The sequence below is a fragment of the Lepidochelys kempii genome, chromosome 11 (assembly GCF_965140285.1).
Source record: "Lepidochelys kempii isolate rLepKem1 chromosome 11, rLepKem1.hap1, whole genome shotgun sequence".
Taxonomy (NCBI): Eukaryota; Metazoa; Chordata; order Testudines; family Cheloniidae; genus Lepidochelys; species Lepidochelys kempii.
The window spans coordinates 13,520,133-13,547,326 of NC_136390.1; the positions used below are offsets into that span (position 1 = coordinate 13,520,133).

Below are 27,194 nucleotides of genomic sequence, written 5' to 3' on the forward strand. Positions count from 1 at the left end.
ACTGTCTTTGTCCCCAACAGTGCTTTTCCTAATATTGCTCTGGCACCAGTGAAGCTCTACCAGTGCTAGCAACGGTGGAAGCACAAAGTAGACCGGCAACCAGTGTTTCCGCCACTCTATTATTGAGCTCTTAGCGGTAAAAATGCCCGTGGCTGGCTTACACTAGTACGTCCACCATTGCTACCAGACCAACAGTGCAAGAAGGACTGACCATTCCCGGGGTAGAGGCAGGAGGGAGAGAAGGATGAGACTTTACACTGTTTTTGTCAGTAGTTTCCTGATCTAGGTCTGGGCCTGACATCATTTCCTTAACCCATGTGTAACAGAAAGCACAGTAATAGGATACAAGTTACCTGAATATTATCTGTATCATCTGGATACAGCAGAAAGTGAACGTCCTGAAGAGACTGAATATTTTTTTTATGACTGAATTTGAACACCTGGTCAAACATTAATTTAGCAACAACAGGCTTAGGAAACCCTAAATTCCCTGTTCCAATTGCTGGGAATGTGATTGACTTTAAAGACAGTTGCTCAGCAGTCTGAAGACATTCTGTGATGATGTCTCTTAGGAGCTGTGAATCACAACAAAGTTTGCATTAGTACATGCAGTTTAATATTTTTAATAGTGTATTTTATATTAAAATGTCATAATTAACCATGGATTAATTCAAAATGACCTTAGTTACATCAAAATTAACAGAGCTGACCCCTAGGAAATGCTTCGCTGATTTCAGTGGAGAATTCACATTAAATCTACATTACTGCCAACTGAGAACCCATTCAATCAAATGAGAATTAGGAAAATAGCCTTCTACCTTCTGTACAGATTCTTGCCCATTTTTCCATCCAGGAACAATGGCATGAAGCACGAAACGGCAGCCCAGATTACATCCCTCTGTTTTGAACACAGACCCTTCACTAGCTACTTTTGCTAGCCCTTCTTCACATAATTGTTCTTGGAGCATCGGACCTGCCTTGCTCAGCAAGGCTTTAGAAAGTGGACCTTTATCAAGCTGTAGATCTCGGGCAACGCTGTTTACGATGACGTCCGTCTTAAACAAAATCAAATATCTGTTATAAGATCAAACTTGAAACATTTAAGGCTAAGTGATTATAACAGCACCTGCAGATTTAAGAAATAAAGCAAATTTAAAAAGTAGAAAGCTGGAATAAAGCAAATCTTTTGAACAAAATGAGCCAAATTATGCTCGGTTATACGTACATCATCCCACCGACTTTTGTGGGGTAGCTTGTGTATAACAGAATGAAATTTGTCCCTTATGCAGCAGTTTATATTTTACATGGATATGTCAGAATCCTGTGTTCTTACTCTACTCCAGGTCCATTTGAAAAACCCGCATATATGATTCTCCAGCAGGGGGATCACATACTCTTAATGGTCCTGCCCATATTGCATCCCCATCAGCAGAGTAAAACTGACATGATGCTACTACTGAATTTCAGATGCCTTGCTGCTCCTGTTGGCACCACAGGGTAAACTGGTATGAGAAGGAGCAACCACATGGGTGCAGTTATGTGGAAAGGGAAGTGAAGGAGAAGTTACAGAAGAGAAAGAGGGAAAAAAAGAGAAGGAATAAACTGAAGGAGAGAGAGAGGAGAGGGAAAGGGTTAATTCTCTTACTCCATAGGTCAACATGGGTTATGAATGATGTGCAAACAGCACAGTCAGTCCTGTAGAGGAGTGCAGTACATCATGCTCTAATAAACCTCTCTGACCAAAGGAGGACGTTATGTTTACAGGCTGTGGCAGCTACAGCCAGCACTCTCAGGATGGCCAGCTGGTTATCATGTGGATCCTCTGAGTGGCACTAAAAGGGGCAAAAATAAGGATTCAGAAGATGCTCTCTGCCTCAGACAAAGGGAGAGATTGCTGAATCAAAGAGAGTGAGAGTGACAGATATAAAAAGAACAAGGAGATAAAGACTGGACAGAAATAAAGTGGTGGAGATGGAAGAGAAATGCATCAACTTGAAATCCAGAGGGAAAAGACAAAGACTTGAAGGAAAAAGAAGAGATAGTTAGAAAACAGAGAAGGAAATAAGTGAGTTACTTAATTGGGATTTTTGGCTGTTGGTCCAATTAATGGTTAAAATAATTCAATGCTGGTGGAATCTGAAAATTGGTAGGCAGTTAAAATTGCATGGAATATGCAAGACCCATTCACTACAGGTACCAGAGATAATTAATCCTTCCCAGGTAATGAATCTTTGAGAGACATGATCCAAAGCACCACTAAGACACGGAGATACTGCAGCAATGGGGCCATGTACGTTTACAAATAGAAGATAGCTCACTGTTACAGGCTCATATGTCACCAGGGCCAAGTTTCAATGGCATTTAAGGGTGTTCAGGATCAACAATTTAATTTTTACTTGTTTAAACATTTGAAGTTCCGTCATTTCCCCTCATCGAGACTATAGGCAGTTGCTACCCACTCCCCTTATAGACTAAGTAGCTATTCTCACACAGCTGGTGAGAGCACAAGAGTGCAAAGGTCAGCTTGAAAGTACTAGCAGTCCTCGTTTCACAGCTGGTTTCAGCTCATATCACAGTGTGAACTATAAACACAGACAAAACCATAAAGAAATGATGGAAGAGAAACACGTGGTTGCAACAGCTTAATGTGACAATGAATACAGTTCAAATAACAAAATACAGTCAGTCTAAAATATGTTCTCATCTCTATATGTGTATAGACAGCATGAAAAACTAAACCTAACATATACAATTGTGTTAATCAATTATGACTTATATTAACATATTGTCTTTGTTTAATTGTTAATTATAACTGAAAATCTAAGTATCTTTTCATATATTTTATAACTGAAAACCAACTTTACATAAGGTTGGATATCATCTGATAACTTAAAATACCTACTGTAGCATCTTCAATGCCTCCTATCTCCAGTATGATGCGTAATCCTTCATCAGTTGTTACCATCTGGAGACCCTTTCTACTTCGAGCATTTCTACTTTTTCTGGGCTTGAAGGCTGCTTCAGATGGAGGTGACGAAATGTGTCGGGGTGATTTATCTCTAAACACATCTTTGAAGGCATCAGTGAAAGCCTGAACTGTTTTCTCTGAAGAGTCCACAAGATGAATCTCTTTCAAGCAGCTTTCCCCCGGAGAATCTTCCAAGGTTTCCTTGATAGATGTTGCAATTGACTGTGCACACAGTTTTAATGGGAATCCAAATATCCCAGAGCTGATAGCCGGGATGGCTATGGAATGATGATTGTACGTTTCAGCCAGGCGTAGGCTTTCCTTTACTGCTCTTTTTAACAGGCGCACACACTTTTCTGCCTCATGATCCCTCCACCTGGGCCCAACAGCATGAATCACCTGTTTACATGGGAGGTTCCCAGCATCTGTAATAACAGCACAGCCGGGCTGCAAAGGGCCTCGTTTCCGCACAATACGGTCACATTCTGTTTGTAGTTCTGGCCCTGCAGCTTTTGAAAGGGCCTCAGCAAGGCCACCAATATGCTTTAAGTCCTCATTTGATGCATTCATCACAACGTCAGCTGGATGACTGCACAAGTCCCCTTTATAAACTGCTACTGCAACTCCCTCTTGCAGGATCTTTTCACAGTGGGGCTCGCCTTGTTTCTTATACACATTACTAACTTCACCATCTTCTCTTTGTTCTTCTTCATCTTCTCGCAGCCTGATCAGACAGTTAAATTGTTGTTTCACACCAGTCACATACAAGTGTTCTTGTTCTTTAAAAAACACCTTGGCCCCTGGTTTATCAATTACCACATTTTCTGAATGTAGAGAAGACAGAATTTGTTCAAGTTTGGTGACTGCCTGGAACACTTCCACTCTCGGTCCACTCAGGGAAATACCTTTACGTTTATTCTGTGTGCCAAATTCAATTTTCACACCTTTCTTTTTTAATTCAAGCCAAATACTGGACTTTTCCTTCTCCACAAACATTACAACTGCCACAGACTTGGCTATTATGACTTTTTGTACCTGAGTGTGTTTATCTACAAAATCAGAAAGTTGCTGATATGCTTCTGCTACTGCTCTGAAATAACCAGCAATGACTACTTGATTCTCCAACTCAACAATTATTACAGTTCCTTTGGAACAGTTATGTGCCTTGTACAAATGACTGATGAGCTCCCTCCATTCTCTCTTTTTGAGGACTGAGTTGTCCTCCAGATCAATGCATTTGTAAATCAAAACCTTCTTAATTTCTTCTTCTGCATCTAGAAGAACTTCAGGAGAACCTGCTATCAGCATTATGTTATCAGTGCTAAGCTCATAAAACGCAATAATTTGATTTGACATAAATAAGTGCTGTGACAGAGTTTCATTATCTACGTGTTGTAGGAACTGGAAAACGTAAGGATGGACATTGATTGATTTCTGTGCCATGCTGTGCACTTTTTCTAGTATTTCACTTTTGACTTTAAATACTTCTGCAGCCACTCCACACAGACGAATACTCTTTGATGATGCATCACAACATATCTTCAGAGACGGGTACTCCTTGTAAACATTCTCCTCTAGCCCAGCAAGGCGTAAAATTGCATACTTTCCTGGGCCAACTGACAGAGTTTGTTCTATGCTCTGCTCTTCTCTTTCAATTTTTTTCCTGGCATTTTCTATTAGCTCCTTCAGTTCTTGCTCTGCACCCTTTATAATCTCTGTGTTACCAACTAAGACAACCATGTTCTTGGAAATGTCAGGTACGATCAAAACACCATCTTTTACCAAGCTGTTTCTTATGGCTTCCCACACCACTGAATTTACTTCACATTTAATGGCCTTGTACTTTGACATGCTATGTGAGAACTTTTTAGCAACATCTTCATTCCATGTCTTGATCAACCTGATCATTGATCTCTGTTTAGATAAGGCATTTGAGGGACACAGTGTTATTTCTGGATTTGCACGGTTGGGTTGAGGCCACATTAGTTCACATTTGCAATCTGCCATTTCATGATTTATTTCCTGGATTAGCCTATTATCTGTCTGTAAAAACTGCCAGATGTAAGGATCCAGAGACATTGTAATTGGTTCTGGCATCTCTATTTGAGGCCTTTCCTTTCCATATAGAGCTGTACCCAATGAGCTGTAGTACGGATACACAGAAATTGGTACTTTGTTGAGTGAATGCTGCTTTGCCAAGACAGTGTTTATATCTAAATATAAAATAAAACAAAAATTACCCAAGTCAAATCAATTAACTGTAACACTTCTAAGCTAATTAGCTTCAGTTTTTTTTTAAAAAGTTGCAATTCATGAGTCATTGCATTTCCTTTTGATTCTGACAGGAGTGCTTTTTAGGTTGAATAAGTTTTTTTTAAACTGAATAAGAATATTCCCAAGTTACTGACAAGTGACATTTTTCTAAGTACCCAAAGGCTTGTATATCCTGTACATGTCCACAGCATAACAAGCCATCATACTAGACAGGACTACACAACGGTAATACTTACTCTTGCCATGTTATAAATAAATCTGGGACACTCCATCCAGAAAAAAAAAAAAGTTACATTGTAAAGCTCCCTCTCCTTTTTTATGTATAGCATATCCATTGTGTGAACAATGAACAAGAGTCTGATTAAACAGGTGTAACTATTGCATAATTGCAGAGTCAGACCAAATATATTCTAGTCAGATTGCTGAGGAAAAAAAATTGATTTATGGTAATGGGATTTTAGATGGACCTACAGAATTATAACGTTCCACAAGGAAGTTTAACACAGACATTGGCGTTCTATACTTTTAACCTCTTAGCACCAGATGCCGCTTGCCTGACTTATACATAGACTTGGCAGGATTCAACTATAATCGATAACTGTAGGTAAACATCTATGTCCGCTGATACACTGAAACTGATGAAAAATAAAAATCAATGGGTCGGTGAGCCTGCAGGGATCGGGTGTCACAGCTCTGTTGCACCGCAGGGAGCCACGTGCAGCTCTTGGGAGCGGCTCCATGACAGCAGAGCTGCATGCGCTCCCACAGGGCTGGTGACACCCGAACTCTGCAGACACAAGTGCATTGGAGGGTGTGGTTGTCCTGGTCCAGCAGAGCAGAGACCCCCGCCCCCGGCCAACACTTTAAGGAGGAGGAGGCCACCCCGCTGCTTAACAGTTCCTTTAAGGGGACAGCTCCCATGCTCCTGGCTGGGGAGTGAGAAAGCCAAACCTACCTATACAATTAAGGCCAGATCCTCAGCTGGGGTAAACAAATGGTGCTATTTTGATTTACTCCAGCTGAGGATCTGGTCCTATATTGAAGCTACTGGAACTTCTTGCATGAGAGACTTCTCCCATAGCTGTTTGTTTATTGCTACAAAACAGAGCTACACTTCCCATTTTAGGAGACTGGTTAAAATGTAACTGGGCAAATATATATTATTTTAAAGGATCTGGCATAATTATAGCCAAAATTAATATTGCATCAGAATTAATTCAAATACTACTGTGGCATCTAGCCAAAGAGATTAAAAAGTCCTTAACTACTTTCATACAGTGCCAGTCATCTACAACACAATCTATAATCTTAGGTGTCTAACGTTAGGCACCTAAATCCATATTTAGGCAACTACATAAAAGATGTGAGTGCTCAGCACTAGTGCCTAATTTATAAAAATTTGGGGCCAGATTCTTCATTGCATTCTTGGAGTCACCTGAGGAGAAGTTCTCAGCTGGTGCAGAAATAGTATACAGGCTTCTGCACAATACTCTGCATTCTGCACACAGCTTGAACCAATCCACAGGGAGCCATTCCAGCTGATGTAAATTTGCGTAACCTCAGGACTAAGGGAGCATAAGGCTCAGGGCTGCTGTAATGAAGATGGGAGCTGAACTCACCCCCCTCGAGCCCCAGGAGTGCCGAGGGAAGAAATGTGGTAATAACACCATCTCTGCCCACCCAGCCACCCCTCAGATGTACTGAGCTCAGCTCAAGGGCCCACAAGAATTGAGCCTCTGAAAGGAACTTGGATACCATGGTGAGGAACACAGACTAAAAATCTAGGTAGAAAGACAGAAAAGTCTATCCAGGCTCCTAAGAATGCCTGATGAAAATGCACCTTTAACTTATGTGGCATTGTTGTTGGCTTTGGAGTCCCTAATTTAAGAAACAGAAAGGACAGAATCCTTGTGCAGACTCAAAAGACATTGCAGAGATCCTAACACAATGTAATATATGTCCACTGGAAACTAAGTGCCTCATATTAGTCATATTATATCCAGTCCCAAATCTAGGTTTCTAACCTAACAGAGTAAAAACCTGCCAAACCATCAAACCAGTTAACTTTTTTCTAAGGGTAAGTTAGCCATTTCTTAAAAGAGCACATTCATTTTCATGTTGATCTTTTAACTGCAAGATTAAATAAATGATTCATATTTATATGTTACCTTTCTGATCATGAAAAGTAATGATAGCTGAATTCTCTTCAGGTAACTGTTCAACATTTGACACTTGTGCACTTCCATTTCTTTTACTTTCAAAGTAGACAGTTATATAGTCATTAGATATGTTAGGTGGTAAATTTTCAGCCTTAATGCTTTTTGTCACCTCAAGATGCCGTGCTGTAATATTTTGTTGCTTTGCCCTATGGTTTTGGTTGAACTTTTCAACAAATTCCCTTAGATCTATAAACAGAAAAGAAAAACATTTGACAGATTTTTACTATTATGATGTTAGAAAGACAGAAGAAAATAAGCAATAGGTGTAGGGATCAAGATGTTCAGTTATACATAATTAATCCTTATTAACCAGCTTTGCAAAATTCTAATTTCCCACTTGCCTGAGTGATTTTTTTTGATTTTTTTTGAACAGGGAAGCAAAATATCATTAATTTTTTCACTATCATCAGTCATCATGGTAGAGGGTGGATGAGTAGATTTTGTGCCTGGTCCTGTAAATAGCAGTTTTACAAATGTAAAATGATTTCCCCAAGGCTACAGAGGGAATCGGTAGCAGAGTCAGGATTAGAGAATTTAGACATTCCTGACTTCCAACTGGATGCTAATTCCCATAGAACATACTCCCCCAGAGATCTGTATTTTACACAGTGGGTTACTTATATCGGACTAATCTTTTTGCAGTTAGTATGTCTGGCAGTTGGAATCCTTTAGTATCATAAATAACCCTACTGTCTTATTCAACCTAATTTAAAAATAAGATAGCTATGTACCATTTTAAATTGCTCAAGTTCTATCTTCTAAAAAAAATAATTGTTGTTTTCTTATACAGGGTACTTCTCTTTTTCAAGTCAAAAACACGTTGAAATGCTGTATAATGGTAATACTGGAATTATGTTGTCCTAAAAGAACTCATGTATACCAGGGACTATGGATGCTGTAATTAGTGTAAAACTGTCAGCCCAATTCAACCCTACTGATAAGCAGGTGCTACTCCCTTTACTGCAACAACAGTTTTGCTTGCTTATACCATACCTGAATTTGGTCTTATGCATAGTGGCTATTGTTCTCCATACCATCAGATCTGATTTGTTAATCAGATCAACTAAAATTCTTGTTCAGGACAAATTCACGTACACTTCTCACTGCTACATAATACAAGGGAATGCATGTCTTCTGGAATGGTTGTAATCATAATGTTCCCTATCCTACATACTGATCAGAGACACGGATGTAAATAAGAACATATTATATAAAACAGACTAAAGTATCACTCAAGAGAGTACACTATGACTGTTATATATGCGTATGTTGACACACAGAGAATAGATTTGTATAGGTTTGAAAAAAAATCACCTTTTAATGACCATTCATTACGTAGGATCAAATAATTTTCCCATTGCGGTCAATGGCAAAACTATCGCAGTGACTTTAATGGAACAAGGTTTTGGCCCTTAATGATTATTTGATAATGTCTTCTGACTTAATAAACATGCACCATTCCATTAACAGTTCTGCTGATAAAATGATGGCTTCATATGGCCCATAATTATAATTCGCCAGGCACAAAATACTATTTTATATAATTTGCAATAGTTCTTTTTACACACTGCCAGCTGCCCAGCACTCCTGTACACAGGATGGTAATTAAATGACTGTAGTTCCCTCTTCAATTACCAAACTGATCTTTACTCTGGTGTAACTCCATTTACTTTAGTGGAGTTACTCCTGGTTTACAATGATGTAAGTGAGACTGGATTTTATCTGAAGCCTGTGACAGAATACGTTCCTCTGTTTTTCAGCTCAGCTAAAGTGTTAGCTGAATAGCCCCCTTTAAAGCATCAAGTGAAGACAACATATTGTACACACACATTCTATCTTACCAATATCTTTGATAAATGTAACTACAGCCGCATTAATTTCAGGTATCATTTCCATACTGAAGTCATTGTCATCTTCTGATAAGCCACTGATGTTCTCCACCAGTATAGTTAACATGTATTGTTTTATAGTCTCTTGTATATTTTCAAGGACAACTAGGGATGAAGCCATTTGTGGGAGTTCTTGGATATTCTCCGCTTGCCATGGTTTCACATGGAGTGCAATTTTCTTTACTGAGTGATCCTTTTTTCCCAAGACTTCTTGTGCATCTAGTTCCACAGAAACACAAATAAATGGAGATCTCTGTTATATACCTGTACTTACTCAGAATGGATCAATATATTAAGTTCTGTTTTATTTTAAAAGCTTCTCTCAAGTGGATTCTTGTTTTAATCTTTTCTGTAACAAGAGAATAAGTCATGTGGTCAAAATTTATGATCAAATCAAAAGTTATTCTACAGCCCCTTAAAGTGACATCCAGAGTATCCCAGTCTCCTTTTAAAAAATGCAGTTAACCCTAGTACTAAATGTTATTAGTGCCAATTAATCCTAAAGTTCCAAATATTGTTCTCTAGATTAGATCTGAAATGACAACATTCAGTGAGGGCTAATGAAGCGGATTAATTTATTCCTGAAATAAATATATGTATTTAGGACCCTATGTAGCAAAGTTACCACAGGCATCATTAAAGTTCATCGGGTTATTCAGGCTGGGATTTTCAAAGGGAGTTAGGTGCCCAAATCCCTTTGGATTTTTAATAGGAAATGTGTCCCTAATTTCCCTAGGCTCCTTTGAAAAAACTAGCTGAAGTGCTTTGCTAGATCTGGACTTGAAGTTGACAGTGCCACACTTAAATATCACACTTGTGTCTGAAATGTTCTTCACCATTATTTTTACAACACCTAAAATGACTATTAGTAAGACTAGAGAAAACATATTTTTCTAGTCTGTTTATTTGACAGCACTTTGTGTATAGTCAGTTTTGCCATTTCCCCTGCATAGCAGCCAATTTCTCCTGTTTGTTTGGATCCCTCACACAGCAACAAGCAGAGAAAAGCATTTTAGAGCATATGGAAATGTGACTGTAAAACCATGGAAAAGGTAAGGGGAAATTCGGGGACAGGTGTAAAACCTGAGGCTACTTTAAACTCATTTTTTGAAATTGGTTAGATGGTGCCCCATTAACCTGCCGCTGAACTATGTGGTCAAGCAATTATCATCTAATAAAACTGTTCTTGATGGCTGTAGGACTATGCCACATAAGGCTTCACTCACTGAAGCCTTACTATACAAACACACACATTCCTGACCTGCCAGCCACAGGACCTCTTATAGCACTCTTTTCTCCACTTGGTCAGTTCTCTTCTTGTCTCTTGGTTTAAGTATTATAATTTATCTCCCTGTTGCTCCCCTAATTACCATCTAATGGTAAATCGTGTGGAGTGAAGGGTGGGCAGTACTTGAGGCCAAGCCTGCTGACGGGGGGCAGAGGGGTCAACTGCCCAGGTGTCCGGCAATTTAAAAGGGCCTGGACAGATGGGATAGATACGTACTTCTTTTAATAAAAATTAAGATTAAACAAAACAAAAACAAAAAAAGAAAAGGAAAGAAATCCGGTTTCCTGCTGCTGCTCTGTACAGAGTGCCGTCCCTCATTGTGACAGTAACAGTTTGCCAGAGGGCTGCTACATCCTGCTGGTCTGGCAGAGCATCAGCAACAGCAGCCTGAGTAAGCGTGTGACATCTCAAATGAAACGTGGAGTGTCGTATTTCGAATCGGTCCTTACTGTTCATTATGGAGTACAAACGTAAGTTCCAAGCTCAGAAACTGAGAGAAAAACAAGACAAAGAAGCCCTACTTGAAAAAAGTAAGAAGGCAGTCGTACTTCATTTGATTATGTCGTAAACCTCAGCCATACCTTTCTAGGGGGGCCCAGAATTGCTGTCGGTGAGCCTGCTTGAGGCTGTGTGGAGCCTCACAAGAAGTGAGGGTGTGAGCCAGCTCAGTCTGGGAGGGCCACAGTCAGACAACAAGCAGCTAGAGTGTGGTCCAAAAGGAAGACAGACGAATGATGCACCACATGTCTCAGTTTGACTAAGATTCTAGGGGGAAAAAAATCTGAAAAGCTCTCCTGAATACTGTCATTATAGTAAGGGAAAAGCAGGTCTTAAATTTTAAAGTTGTAGGTGAGAAACCTGAGATATGCTAGGAGTCTGTTTTCCACTAAAGACCTGTGAGTTTCAACAGACCTTGGCTTCTGCACCCAGCTCAGCGATTCTGCAGAAAAAACAATTTCAAGGAGGCACACAGATGCCAGCCACGGAGATTTATGTACTTCATCTTAATCAGTCTTTCTGCCCTATGCAGCAACTTGCCTTAAACAGGAGAGTCAAACAAGGAGTTAGGAGATTCTAGTTTCTCTTGGAAGCTGCATGGTATAGATGTTTTTGGTTTTCAGGTTCAAGGCCCCCAGTTCAGGAAGGTAAATAAAGACCTTTCTGAATGGGTGCCTAATTGCAGAAGAGGAGAAACAGTCAAGGAGGTAATTTATTTGCTAATTGAAGATGAGGATGTAGTTTACTTGCCTAGGATGGTAACTTGGTTCCAGAACTCTTTTGACTTTACCCCCTTTTTAATTCCGTTGAGATTCCATATTATCAGGTGAATAACTAACTACCACATCAGTACAAAGCTAACCTAACCTAAAGAAAAGCCATCTGAATCTTATTTATGACTATAACTCCTTTCATCTTCCTTATCCCTATCTTAGCTGCTGCCCTGTACCTTGTATCCAGAATTTCCAGCAACTCCTCAGCCAACTGGAAAAGTTTTCCCTGCACATGGTGCCATGGCAGACTGAGTATAATATGAAGAATTTTGACAAACAGCAGTAGTGTTTCTCTGATTTTCACAATGGCATGAAACTTACTGCCTTCCTTTCCCAACTTCCAAAACCTAAAAAAAAAAAAAAATGGGACTTGTGTGGGGCAAAAGGCCAATGAGAGAATTTACCTCCTAACTGCAGCCAGTATGTAGGGTAGTTCCCCACTTGCTATTTTAGCCCATGAACAGGCTGCCCTGCCATTCACCTTACATAGTGGTTTCCATGCGTGAGATCTACATGGATCCAGTGATTTCTCCCTAGACTTATCCCAGTACTAGTGTATTCATAGCTGACATGACACCCACATCTTCAGTGCACAAAGGGTACAGGTACAGTTATTCTGTTCAGACCAGTCATCCAGGAATAACGTGTCATCAGATGTTCGGCTGCATGCATGTTCTCCCTGTGTGCTGTCCCAGCTCAGCGCAGATAGCTGGCGACAGCAGATCCTGAGCGAATCACCCAATGACCACAAAATCTGTTAAGTTGCGAAGGCACCCAGCCAAGTTTATTGTTGATGAAGCATGGTAATAGCACCTAGCAGACTCTATGAGGATACTAAGACATATATGCCCGTGATAATGGACACAGCTCAGTCAGTGGTGGGACTTTCCACTGCTCCCTCGGCTGGGCAAAGACACTCCCTCTGAGATACATCTTTGTACACAGATACCAACAAATTACGTACCACCCCTCTGACGTAGTTAGGTGCCACCTTCTGATGTGGCTAACCACCACACATTACCTTGTACCTAATGGTTTGATCAAAACATTTCTATCCATCATGCTGTCGTCCTGACTTTATTTTTAGGATAGGTCAGTGTGTTTCTGTTATCTTTGGGGAATGTGCTGGTATTGAGGTGTTCTGGTACCACCTTTCTGGAATGTGTTTGTGTATATATTCTTATGCCTAGCACTACTTAGGAATGTGTGTTTCTGCAATATCAGCCCTATTCTTGCCAGATTCTGTAAGCAGGGCCTGCCTCTTGCTCACAACTTAAATTTTGCTTTATATTAGCAAGTTCTGGCCATTACTTTAGTTCAGGCCTCAGATACAAGGGCTTATGTCTCAGGCTCTCTTCCTACTACAACATGGAATTTCAAAGACCCATTACCAAAGAGGGCATATTTTTGAGAAGTAGGTCTATATCATACCTTCAGCATTTTCAAAGGTGATGATTATTTGTTGATTATTTCTGATGCAGGATTTGATGGGTCCCCCACCTGACCGCATTTTATTTTCTAAGTACATGCTCACAAGGTCATCATCAATTTCCTCCCCTGGGGCAGTGATGATTACTACAGTGGATTGCTCAGAGGATGTCATCTCTTTTCCCAAATTCCCTAAGAGGATGAAATCAAAGATCAGAAATCTGATTGACTGAACAAAATTAAAAAGGAAAAATGATCTTTTTATCTTTCTTAGCATTAATATCAAGCTTATCAGCACAAAAATAATGACAGAAGAAAGGGAAATAGAGAGCTATTTCTAAAATGACTTTCCTTAAATTTGTTTCACAAAATTCTTCTAAAAAGTCAAATAAACTGAATGTATGCTAGTGAAAGGTTGTGGATCCACAGTCCTGGAGACAATGTCTCCGCCACAAAACCAGGACAGCAGAGGAATGGCTGTACAAACTTCTCCACAATGCCCAGTTTGGCTCATCCATGACAAAGAGGACCACCTGTAACACTTTGATTATACAAGACATTTTCCTCTTACATTTCCTACTGTCATCACCACCAGTGCAGCTCCACCAGTGCCAGCAATGATGGGACCTCTAGCATAAACAGGGTACTGGTGTTTTAAACCACCATGACGTCTAAACTCATTCAGATCAGTGTAGGATAACAATGTGTATGTCCACCACTGTCAGTGGAAACAATGGGAAATTTGTGTAGACACAGCCAACAGTGAGAGAGGAAGTCAGTATTCAGGCTCATTCAATACTTGGCCTCTTCTGAGATTGCCAGTGAGGCTAGCGGTTCTGTGCTGTGAATACTTACGTGGCAAACTGGGAAAATGTCTGGATTATTTCTTGCATGCAGTCTTAGTTCTAGCCATATTGATCCCAGGATATTAGAAAGCCAAGGTGGGTGAGATAATATCTTTTATTGGATCAAATTCTATAGGTAAGAGAGACAAGCTGTGATGCTGAGAGTTCCTTTCCCAGACCTGAAGACCTCTGAGTGGCTTGAAAGCTTGTCTCTCTCACCAACAGAAGTTGGTCCAATAAAAGATATTACCTCACCCACCTTGTCTCTCTGGATTATTTTTTAGCAATATTTTGTATGACTTGGTTTCCCTTTTCAATTTTATATTGCTGCATGACTGAATGCATAGCGTTCCTTTACAGTCTCCTTTGATGCACTTTGTTAAGGAACTTCCCAAGAAAGGTAAAACAATGATACATAGAAGTCAGCCTCATTTAAGGATCTTCAAAGGAATTAAGATAACAATGGCTGGGCCATCAATTGGTAGGTGAGCTCTCCTGATTCCCTACAGGCTAAAACTGGAAACAAAGGAGACCAATCCCCTCAAAGCCTCTTGCAGAAAGTGATATGCGGTAGTCAGAGAGGTTAGCCGAGATGTGTCAGTGAAAAGGCTGACTGAGGCCTGTGATACACTACAGACTTTGGTAAATGCAGGGTGGCTTACGTTGACCTAATTACGTCAGTGTCTACATTAGAATGCTGCGTCTACTGAAGTAAGTCCCCCGCTACACCGACATAATAATTCCACCTTCACAAGAGGCATAGTGCTTACGTTGATGTAGTTAGGGCGACGCAGTGTCTGCTAAAACACTGCATTACTTACGTCATCTGTTGGCTGTCAGCCCCAAGTGCGGCTGATGGCTGACAGCTGGAGCTCCCCCCCCCCGCGGACAACCTGAGCTGTCAGCTGGGCACTGGTATACAGCTGACCTCCGGCCCCTGAGTGCTGACAACCTGAGCTGTCAGCTGGATGCAGGGATCACCCAGCCCCTGACAGACAACTCAAGCTGTCAGAGCCAGGGGCCCAACTGTGAGCCCATGCCTGGCTGACAGCTTCTGGAGTGACTGTCAGTGGTGGGACAGGAAAAGCAGCTGCTGGACTGCCAGGTTCCAGCTGTCAGCGTAACCACAATGTCCCACTTCAGTCGGTGGAAGCACTCCTCTGAGGATGTGCACCACTGACAGAAAGAGCAACTGTGGATGTGAACCATTGCTTTATTTACTGCGGTGGCTGTATGTCAACTTAACTTAAGTGGACTTAATTTTGTAGTGTAGTAAAGCCCTGAGACAGGCTGCAAGCAGCGTAGGCTGGTTCTCTCAACTCAGAGATGGGGAATAAACCAGACCTGCCTCAGCTGTGGAAACAGCCATTTAGGGATCTGGGGCAAAAATTGGGAATTGGTCCTGCTTTGAGCAGGGGGTTGGACTAGATGACCTCCTGAGGTCCCTTCCAACCCTGATATTCTATGATTCTAATATAAGGGAATATGCATGAAGATCTCCTTGTTGCTTTTAAATCCACTTTTTAAAGTGCTGTGTACCTCTGGGCAAAAATAAATCACGCATTGTTCTGAAGAAGTGGTTTCTGTCTCTCTGCAAATGTATGATATCACAGGCTCCCAAAATCAAAGCCTTGCAGGGTCCAATCCCAGATGGGATAGCTGCATTAGTCATGGTTGATACCAGGGGGCTGTAACCCAGGCCCTGGTCCGAGTGGGTAAACTGGTCAATTCCACCTTAGGAGAAGTGAAGGCTCAATGCTTGACACCTGTGGGGTACAGTCAGAGAGACCCCACAAAGAAAGAGTGGGCAGGCTCCTCAAGATCAGTGGCACCTTACAAAAGACACAGTCTGTATTTTTTAGACTCGTGTAATTAAGTCTACTTTGCATTAAACAAACAGCCATTAAATTTTCCATGAAGCTGTTATAGTTTAAATTTCGATGAAAACCATCAATTAATGCAAGAGTAGAATTTGTGATTGTCCTATTTAACAAACTGCATACATACCTGTCCTCTTTTCCTGCTCTACAGACACAGAATTCCCATCATCAGAGCCGACTTGAAAAGCTACATGGCATTCATTAATTGAAAAAAAAAGAAAAAATCCCATAAGGTTAAGTAAATGTGATTGCTTGGTGCTTATTGCAGTTGAAGGAATACTGTCACAATTTTTAGAGCTCCGAATTAATCTCCTTTGATTGTTGTGTCCTTTGACTGCAGTTACCTTAGCATTACACTTTGTGATATATCTTTTTATTTCAAACCAAGTATTATGTCACTCAAAAATAACACAAACCTCAAAAATTATGATGCATCATATTAAAAACAAACTAATGCACCAACAGTCTGTTAGATTGTATCCATCCACTTTGTGAGAAACATGGCTAAGAACCTTTGCCATCTGTTATAGCACTTTAAAGTAAACTCTGGCTCTTGCGAAATGGATGCTATTGAACAAGAGATCTGTGGGACAGAATCTTTTTGTTGTGAGAAGCATTACTAAGGGCTCCTGATCCTGACTGGACCCCTGGGCACTACCACAATACAAATATATAATAGTAACACGGAAGGGAGAAGGTAAAATGACAAAAGCTGCCAAACTGCGTTTATGGCCTGAAACTTTGACCCCTTTCTCACATGTGCAAGTAAGGATTACTCAAGTAAGCACTTATCATGTAGGGGTATGCAGGAGGCTAACTAATAGGAAGGGAGAGTCTTACCCATCTCTTAGTTAAAAATCTTGCAACAAAAACTGCATACCAGATGAGTTCTCTAGTCCTGTAGCACAAGGGGCTCTTTAATTTTCATTCAATTACTGGAGATTAGTTAAGGAGCTTTGTTTTATCAAATGGGAGGGTTATTTTTAAAGACCTCAATGTGGATTAAAGAAAAGTTGGTGTGTAATTACTTTCTAATTAGGCCAAGAAAAATGCAGATATGCATAGGGTTGAAAGAATCCTAAAAGCCAAAAGGTTTAAACAAATATTTCTCATGATTATACAAGTCTTTAAGAGAGATTTCACCCCACAATCTGGCCCTGAAATGTTGCTGTAGCGACATGTAGGAGCCACCAACAGCTCACAAAGGGCTAAAGGGAGTTTCATATGTATGACTTCACGCTGAGCCTAGGCACATGGCCATTGATTACTGAAATACTAGCTCATATCAAGAACAAAGCTAACATCATCCACTGATAGAATTGCTCATTGAAAACTTTCAATAGACAAGGATCCTTTATGTATAGATTTGTTTCCTCTGTGACTCACAGTGAATTCAGGTGTTGATGGGTGGAACTGACAAAGCAAAAATCAGTTTTAAAAATAGACCATGGAGCACAGATACCAGGGTTTAGCATGAGAGTTGCATGTTAATTTTAAAGCTAAACAATGTTGACAGTGTCCCTTTAAAGTGCCACTGCTTACATTATCTTTCATCAAGCCTCAATAAAAATAAATTAACTTTTGAACTGCATTAACACTCTTAATACTGTTTCTTCAGGGCAACTGTTGTGCTGCCGATGTTTCACTGATGTTTCACAGATGAGGATTGACTGTTGATCACACTGAGTAGCACAGCTGGGCCCTGAGGGCACCTGAAATGTTCAGCAGCAATCCCCTTACTAGTGTAGTTGTAGGCATGTTGGTCCCAGGATATTAGGGTGAGACAATATCTTTTATTGGACCAACTTCTGTTGGTGAGAGAGACAAGCTTTCAAGCCGCACTGAGCTTCAGGAAGAAGAATCGCTTAGTGTGGCTCGAAAGCTTGTCTCTCTCACCAACAGAAGTTGGTCCAATAAAAGATATTACCACATCCACCTGGTTTCTCAGCTGCAATCAACCAGTTAAGGGAATATGCTATGGCTGCTGTAGTTCAGAGCTAGACTAACGATAAAAACTGGAGGAGAAAAATAGCTTTCACAAGAGTAACAAATTAAAAACTTTCTGCAGGAATTAGAGAGGAGGAGTAAAGCATTATAGGTGCTGATCCAGCAAAGCAATTAAGCATATGATAAACTTTAAGCACATGAATAATCCCTTTGAAGTCAATGATATTACTCTCAGTGCTCAAAGTTAACCATGTACTTAAGTATTTTGCTGGACTGGGACATGACATCGGAGCCTGAGAAGAGCCTACAGCAAGAGATAATAGAACTCACTGATCATGTCCAAAACACTACTCCCTTCTTAGGATTTGTCTGTGCTGGAACTGGAAAACGTAAATTCCAGCTTGAGGAGACTTACCCGCACTAACTGTGACTGAGCCAGCGCACTAAAAACAGTGTATCCATGGTGGCATAGCTGCCTCAGGTACATAGTTATGGGTTTGGATGGGATCATACTCAGGATGGCTAGCCTCTCCTACCATGAGTGGCCACACTTCTGGTTTTAGCACACTAGCTGGATCACTTTCCAGCTGTTGTGTACACATAGGCAGTTAACTTAGGGTTTCTGAATAACTATATTCAGCCAGGCTGCACAACCCAAATCCAGGCAGAAAAATCACATATTAGAATTTCTGCTGAATAAATCTCCAGAGGATGCAGTTCAGCTTTTCTGGATTTTTTCATTGACTTCAATGTGTTCTACATTGAGCCAAGGATTAGCAGTCATTGTGGAAAGCGTTTTCTCTCCCTTAAAAGTAGTTTTTATCTTCCATACATCATTCCTCAACACAGACGAAAAAGCTTCATTTCTCACAAATAATATTCTAGTTTTTATAAACATTAAATATTTCAGTTTTGTTTTGAAAACCTTACCTGGTTCTTGGGGTTTGCTTGGTGTCTCGGACTCCTAAAACAAAAAGCACAGTAAGCCAACTAAAAACAGCATGTGACATTCTTGCTATTACTTCAAAACTCTGAACACTGCAGGTTAGGATTCTGTTTCATATTTATTTACCTCTTTAGGACCCGGCACTTCCCCAGACAAGTCTTTTTTGGTTGCACCTGTTTCAGGATGCATGACAACCAGCTTTAATTTTCCTTTCGCTGCCCAGTCAAGCTCATGGGTCTTTTTGTTAAGAACTCGCTGCCTCACTAAAGCACAAATAAAGAAAACTGTTATAATCTTGGTAGAAGGGATGTTAGTCTATAGGTCTATGCACCATTACGGGCAACATACTCCTCCCTGCTGAGCACTGTTAACAAATCATACAACAAAACTCCAACAATTAAATAAGAACATTTAAAAAAATCATGGCACTAGACTGATGGGCTAAACATCATTCAATAAAACTGCTCTTCATTACCTCCCATTTCTTTCCCCTTGTTTGCATGTTGCCTAGTTAAGGCTAATTTTGCTCCCATTGACTTCAGGACAGGGAAGATCGTGCCCTTAGGTTTCAGGCAGTTTGGGGAAGGGACCTTGTCACACCAGTCTCTAAAGCGCCTAACACATTGTTGGTGCTATATAAATAAAAGATTAAATAATTAATACATACACTACATTAGTTTCCTCACAACTTCCTTCCAATTGTTCCATTAGTCATAGTGGGGTGAGTAGAGGCATGGAACTGGGAGGGTGTTTGATTCCCTAAACCCATAGATTTGTGAGGATCTTGAGAAATCTGCAGGAACATGGGGCTTCTACACAGCTCCCTGGGTTACCCTTTCCCCCATGGCAGCATGGTCCCCACTGGGTGATGCTCCAGAGCCCACCTTTGGAGGAGTGCTGAATAAATATATATGGGGAGTTATTCATCTTAGCCAGTAGTAACTTCTGAGTGGATTTCTGATCTTGTGGAGTTGCAGGAAGCATAAAAAATGTCATAAAAGTGTTTTATTTGGAAGAGGGCAGAGAAGAGGGAAATATATATAAGCCTGTTATTTGTATTACAGTGACACCAGTTAAATCAGAGTGCTTCACAAATACTGCAGCAAATGATCTACTCACATGAATAAGAGGACCTATGGCTGTAACTTCTTCAGTGCAAGGACTGTCTCTTACTGTGTGTTCATAAATCATTCAGTGTAACTGGGCCACAATGCTACTGGTGTGTCTGCGCGCTTTTGTAATGCTAACAGGACTACTCATATGTGTAAAGTTAAGCATGAGCATAAATACATGCAGGTTTGGGGCATTAGGTGGATCTGGTCAATGCATTATGAGGGGAACCCATCACAGAAAATTTCCGCTGTGCATAGCAACGTAAGTATCATGGCATCATTCAGAGCACATTAGAGGATTACTCCATCCTTTATATTGGACATAGAGTGTGCCATGAAACCAGAACTCATTTACTTCCTAGTACAGTGTTTTTGCACAACTGGCTCCATCTAGCAATTGCTTTTTCTTTTCTTTTTTTTAAAAGATGTGTTCCAAGTAAAAGATATGTATGTGGCAGGATTGTGGTAGGGACAAATGAAACGTTTTAATCAAGAAAACACAAATATGCACAGCCTTCTGGCATGACATTCAAAAATTACAGGACACAAGAAATGAGCATCAGAAAGTCTGAGATCGACTCAGTCTGATGTGCATAGGAAAGGAAGAGTGGACATATAGATGATACCCTCTTTCCAGTCAAGAGTTATGGCCCAACATTAGCAGGTGTAAATTCTGTACAGAAAAAGTTTGTAATAAATAACAACATATTACTGGACATTAACATAGCATTTTCCTCCCAAGTGCTTTACAGAGTTTGAGCCAGACTCTCTCTGCCACTAACATGGCTATGCGTGGGACTGTGGGAGTTATAAGGTTTACTCCACGCTTGTATGCAACCTGTCCCATTCCCAAGTCAAGCATGTGGAAGCCAATACAACGTCCTGCTTGTCAGCAACTAGGTGCAGAATGGTGGAGACAGGTACTGTGGGCTCTAATCCCCACAAAGCTTTGACAAGCAGAGCTGAGCTGACAAGAGGGAAGTATGCTCTGCCCTGTAAAAGGCTGCAGTAACCTCGCTTATCCTCCAGATCATAATTTCTTCCCAAGACTCCTCATGGGGCAATGTGCTTACAAACTACCCCTTACTCAGGGCAGGAGAAAAGGCTCCATCTACCCCTTGTATATATGCAAGAAACATTTCACCCAGCACTGAAATGCAGCCACCTCAGGCGTGATACACAGGAACTGCTTAACAGCACACAGCACAGGAGTTGCAGGGATCCCACTGACTTCAAAAAAATCATATTTCTGTCTGAACTCCCCCACCCCCATAGTTACAAGAACAAAAGATTGGGGGAGGAAGGGGGGAATCGTTGTCTTTCCCCCCAGTTTGCTCAACTTCTCCAACACTATGTAGAATCATTTTCACTATTTCCCCTGCACAGTCAGTCAGTTCCCCTTGTTCAGGGTGGTATCTCACACCAGAACAGGAGAGAGAAAAATATTTGAAAAAAAAAATTAAATTTTGTTTTTAATTCCAGTGGCACAAAAATTGGCAGGGGGGCTCGGGGGCAGGCGGAATACTGAAAGGACTTGTAACTGGCTTTTCAAAAGTGACTAGAGTTTACATTGATGGTATCTTTTTAAGGACAGGAAGAGACAGAATAGCCTAGTTAATTGAAACAGGACCTTCTGACACACACTCTCTTAGAATACACGTAGGGGGGCTTGCAGAGGCAGTAGCCACCCTAAAATTTGCCTTGTCCACCCCATAGCCACCCCTCCCAGTGCAAAGGTCACTCTTACTTCTGCAAAAAGAAAAGGAGTACTTGTGGCACCTTAGAGACTAACCAATTTATTTGAGCATGAGCTTTCGTGAGCTACAGCTCACTTCATCAGATGCATACCGTGGAAACTGCAGAAGACATATACACACTGAGACCACGAAACAATACCTCCTCCCACCCCACTCTCCTGCTGGTAATAGTTCTGGTTAAACTTGGATTTAAACTTGGAGAGTGGTCAGTTTGGATGAGCTATTGCCAGCGGGAGGGAGGGGGAGAGAGAGAGTGTGAGTGTGTTTCCGGGGGTGGGGGGGGGTGAGAAAGCCTGGATTTGTGCTGGAAATGACCCACCTTGATTACCATGCACATTGTAGGGAGAGTGGTCACTTTGGATGAGCTATTACCAGCAGGAGAGTGAGTCTGTGGGTGTATGGGGGGGGGGGGGGAGAAAACCTGGATTTGTGCTGGAAATGGCCCAACTTGATGATCACTTTAGATAAGCTATTACCAGCAGGACAGTGGGGTGGGAGGAGGTATTGTTTTATGATCTCTGTGTGTATATAACGTCTTCTGCAGTTTCCACGGTATGCATCCGATGAAGTGAGCTGTAGCTCACGAAAGCTCATGCTCAAATAAATTGGTTCGTCTCTAAGATGCCACAAGTACTCCTTTTCTTTTTGCGAAGACAGACTAACACGGCTGTTACTCTGAAATCTTACTTCTGCAGGTCTGTGCTGCTGCTACCCTCAGAGCTGGGTGCCAAGGCAGCAGCTGTTGCACTCCCACCACCCAGCTCTGAAGGCAGCGTGGCCAGCAGCAGCAGCAGAGATGGGGGCCATATGAGCACAGGGAAAGGGGGAGCAAGGAAATAACAAACGTGGAGAGGGAGCATCCAGGGAGAGATATGGGGAGGAGTGTGCATAAGAGAGAAGGTTCACAGGCGGGGGGAATGGGAAATCACAGGCGGGGAAGGGCAGCATCAATGGGGAGGGGGATCACAGGCGGGGGAAGGGGGACATGCACAGAGGAAGGCGAATCATGGGGCTGGGGCAGGATGCACAGACAAGAGGGAATCACAGCGGGGTGAGGGGACGTGCTTAGGGGAAGCGGGGGGGGCGCGGACTGCCCCGAACAGCGGGCGTGGGGCCTGGGGAGGAGCCCCACACGTGCAGGCACCGTGCGAGGAGCCGCGCCCGAGCTGGGAGCCCCCGGGACGCTGCTGCTGCTGCTGCTGCGAGAGGGCCGGGCCGGGGCCGCTAAGCGCGGGCTCGGGGCTGACCTCGAGCAGCAGGCCGGGCGGCTCGGGGCCTCTCCCGCCAAGACAGGCAGCGAGAGGCCAGAGCCCGCGTGCTCGGGCCCTGCGTGGGGGCGGGGGAGTCTCAGTGCCTCCCTGGGCGTGCCCACAAGCTCCGTAGTCACCCACCCCGCCGCGCCATTTTCTGTGCAGCCCATCTCAGCTCCTCGCCCCCCCCCGGGGCTGGCACCGCCCCGGCTTTAACCCCAAACTGCCAAAAATAAACATTAAGAGACGGGTCAGGGTCTCCCCCCCCCCCGCGACGCCTTACCCTCCTCCTGGGCGAAGCAAACCAGGACCTGGCCGGGCCGCTCCTGGATCTCGCACTCCCCCCCTCCGGATTTCTTCCCGCTCTGGAAGTAGCAGAGGAGTTTTTTCTTTAGGTTCTTGGGGAGCCCCGAGCCCCCCCAGGCCCCCTCCACCAGCAGCGGGAAGGGGCACGTCGCCTCCCCGGCCATGACCAGCTCCTGCTGAGGGGCAAACCGCCCACCGGAGGAAATCTGCCTCCTCACGGTACGAAAAACACCCCAGTTGCTGAGCTGCTTTCACTTTCGTTTCTCAGCGCCTCCTAGGGTTTCTTGTCTGCAACGTGATCCCGGCCTGCCTCTGAGATAGGAAACTAGGGCGGGGGCAGGGGTTCGCTTTACGCGTGCAGCGTCGTCCCCCCCCGCCTCTCTTGCGGCGTGCCCCAGATAAATCTCCCCACCTTGGGTCATGGCACCCTGCAAGCCTCCAACCTCACCCCGGGCATCCCCATCCTCTGCCAGCACAGCCCTACATGCATCTGTACCAAAAAAGCACAACAAAGATAAAGCAGCATGTAAGGATGCTGGCTCTGGTGGGACCCAACTGAGAGTGCCAATTCAGGACAAATTGTTGAGAGTAGGACAGTTACAGCGCAAGGCTGAGGTTCCTTTGCACACCAAGGCAAACCAAACCAGCTAGCCAGAGAGGACTTTGGTTTTACTCCACTGGCTAACCATAAGTCACACAAGCAATTCCCTTAGATGCTCCAGTTTCCCAGTATCACCACCAGTGCCACTCGTTATAGGGACAAATGATTATGAAAGCCAATGCCCCAGTAAAAGAAAAAAGGTTATCCTGATCCCAAAGGGCCAAGCCCCAGACCCAAGTCAATATACAAATCAGATCTTACCCACAAATTACTCTGTTGCTACTCCTTTAGAATCTAAAAATCTAAAGGTTTATTCATAAAAGGAAAAAAAGTATAGATGAGAGCTAGGATTGGTTAAATGGAATCAATTACATACAGTAATGGCAAAGTTCTTGGTTCAGGCTTGTAACAGTGATGGCATAAGCTTCATGTTTAAATCAAGTCTCTGGAGTACATCGATGGTGGGGATGGGTCATGCAGTCCTTTGTTCAGAGCTTCCATTTGTAGCAAAGTTACTCCAGAGGCAAGAAGCAGGATTGAAGACCAAATGGAGGCGTTTTCAGGGCCTTTTATATCCTCTGCCCTGTGGAAGATCACAGCAGCAAGATGGAGCCTGGAGTCACGTGGGCAAGCCACATATCCATGCATGACACAGTTCTTTACAGGCTGACCCCCATTGTTTACATGTTAGTTTGAAAGTTCCCAGGAAAGCTCGGATGTGTATTGGCATCTCCCAAAGTTCATTGTTAGCCAAGTGTTTCTTGATTGGGCACTTACTGAGAATAGTCCTTTCTTAAGAAGCTGACCAAATGCTTCACTGAGGCTTCTTAGAATCAAAACACATTGAGATACAAGTACATAGCCAATATTCATAACTTTAACTACAAAAATGGTACACACATACAGACAACATAATCATAACCAGAAAATTATAACCTTTCCATAAACACCTTACACGACAACCTTTGTACAATATTTGCTGCAAATATGTAACAGTGGTTGCAACAATGATCTATACAGTCACAGGTTATGTCCGTAACGTCATACAACACAACTGGGGACACCCTCTCCCCTCGCACGGTTTAAAGGGTTGTAAAATGAAAGAAATCAAGGACCCCGGTGGTTGTGGGACAATCTGCTAGAAATACACTCATCTATGTAATGAGATTTCAGGATTGTCTCCTCTCTTGTTGTAAACCCTTGAAGGTTGGTTGAGTTAGTGGAAAGGGATGGAAACAGCTACAAGCATGCTGGAGAGCTCTTTTTGTTGAGACTGTCACCAGGTTAGATAGATCATCATCGGGATTCATGGTCTGTTACTGTCCAATTTTTTAACTTCTCAGCTCTTTTCAACTTTTTTACACTTTCTGAATTACACCCCTATGACAACAGGAGTTTTCACTGGCCTAGTCTTTTATAGCCTTCTAAATCCTTCTGCAGTGCAAGGATCCCTAGGAAGGGGAATTTCCACTATACAGTCTGGTAAGTCCTAGCACTTCACCCTATGAATAAAATGGGAAAAGGTTAGATTTGCTGAAAGTTTTTCATTACAGCTGGCACTTCTGAGCCTCCTGCTGGGAGCAGCCATGTTGTGGGGATTCATATGTGTTTCATATGTGAAAGTGTGCAGTGTTGTAGCTGTGTTGATCCCAGGATATTAGAGAGATATAGTAAGGTGTGAAAGTGGCAGTGTGTAGGTCCAGTCCCTGGCTAGCCTGAGAATATGGAGCCTGCAAAATTGGCATAACTGAGAATTGCAGCTATTGGCTCTTGCTCTGCCCTTTAGCCACACCTCCTCCCTCTCTATTACAACACTTAACACTTTTTTGTTGTAATTTTTTATTTCCTCTCCCATATACAAAACCAATCTAGGAAGAAAACAAATATATGGAAATAAAAATACTGGTCTCAAATCTGCAGCTGAGTCAAAGCAAACATCAGTGTTACATAGCTGACCAAACAAAATCAGTTGCTGGGCAAAAAGCAGGAGTTACCAAAAAAAAAAAAAAAAAAAGTCACTAAAATACACTGTTAAGCAAGCAGTAAGTCTGGCCATGATATTTCCTTATTACAGCCATCTTAGACTATATCCAGACTTCCTGTTTTTTCACACTTACCTTAGTATGTACAGAGAGGGAGATAAATGTGATAGCTATTTCCCCTCTCCCTTCCCCCCAGCTTGCGTTTGTTATGCTAAGTTCCTGCAAAGGCCTGCTAAGTGCAACAAGCAGAATAATTGATAGTCCAGCCCAGTAATTGGCAGTGGCTAGGACACTACAGATGAGCCATTCCAGCAACATCTGTCAGTTTGTAAGGCAATATACAGACTCAGCTGCAAGTGAGACACCAGCTGTTTTTCCATATTATTGCTCATGTCACATATTCTGCTAGAAACTATATTGTTTGATAGAGGAACAATTTCTAATTGCTTTCCTTGCTTCTCTGCTAGCATTATGTTTGTCATGTCCTTCGCTGCTGGAAGAATCAGTTCTTCAGCAATTGTATGAGGTTTCCCAGCTTTAGCAATTCTGTAGCTAACTTTGTATGAAGTTTGAGTGCTTTATTGTTGACATGGGTTGTGTTAATAACACGCAGTTTTCCAGTCTTCAATTTGCTTAATTTTCATTTGAAAAATTCTGCAGGTTTATCTGTATACAGAGCGTGTTTTGTAGCTAAATTATGGCTGAGTTTAGCAGGTACGGTAACTCCTCGCTTAACATTGTAGTTATGTTCCTGAAAAATGCTATTTTAAGCAAAACGATGTTAAGCTAATCCAATTTCCTCATAAGAATTAATGTAAATAGGGTGCGCTAGGTTCCAGAGAAATTTTTTTTGCCAGACTAAAGACTATACACATATACACAGTATAAGTTTTAAACAAACAATTTAATACTGTACACAGCAACGATGATTGTGAAGCTTGGTTGAGGTGGTGAAGTAAGAGGGTGGGATATTTCCCAGGGGATGCCTTACTGCTAAATGATGAACTAGCACTCAGCCGAGCCTTCAAGGGTTAACATGTTGTTGTTAATGTAGCCTCACACTCTACAAGGCAGCACGAATGGAGGGAGGGGAGACAGAGACATACACACTGTGTGAGAGAGAGATATGCATTGCCCCTTTAAGTACGCTGACCCCATTGTAAGTACACTGCCCTTTTAAGTAGACCAGCAACTTGAGACAGCAGCTGCTGCCAGGAACCTCCCTCCGTCC

At 42.2% G+C, this 27,194-nt stretch overlaps 1 protein-coding gene across 3 annotated transcripts in view; it reads right to left on the reverse strand.

Moving 5' to 3' along the window:
* PARP14 (poly(ADP-ribose) polymerase family member 14) overlaps positions 1 to 23,655 on the reverse strand; it is a 44,677-nt gene extending 21,022 nt beyond the window's left edge. For all 3 annotated transcript variants that reach the window (XM_073305196.2, XM_073305197.2, XM_073305198.2), the window contains exons 1-10: positions 23,358 to 23,655; positions 19,082 to 19,218; positions 18,940 to 18,973; positions 16,190 to 16,249; positions 13,341 to 13,529; positions 9,303 to 9,569; positions 7,411 to 7,647; positions 2,903 to 5,181; positions 819 to 1,055; positions 354 to 575 (exon numbers count right to left, since the gene is read on the reverse strand). In XM_073305196.2, the coding sequence (XP_073161297.2) occupies positions 354 to 575; positions 819 to 1,055; positions 2,903 to 5,181; positions 7,411 to 7,647; positions 9,303 to 9,569; positions 13,341 to 13,529; positions 16,190 to 16,249; positions 18,940 to 18,973; positions 19,082 to 19,218; positions 23,358 to 23,544 (3,849 nt within the window). In that variant the 5' untranslated portion in view covers positions 23,545 to 23,655. The remainder of the gene's footprint in view (positions 1 to 353; positions 576 to 818; positions 1,056 to 2,902; positions 5,182 to 7,410; positions 7,648 to 9,302; positions 9,570 to 13,340; positions 13,530 to 16,189; positions 16,250 to 18,939; positions 18,974 to 19,081; positions 19,219 to 23,357) is intronic.
* Positions 23,656 to 27,194: the final 3,539 nt, after the last annotated feature.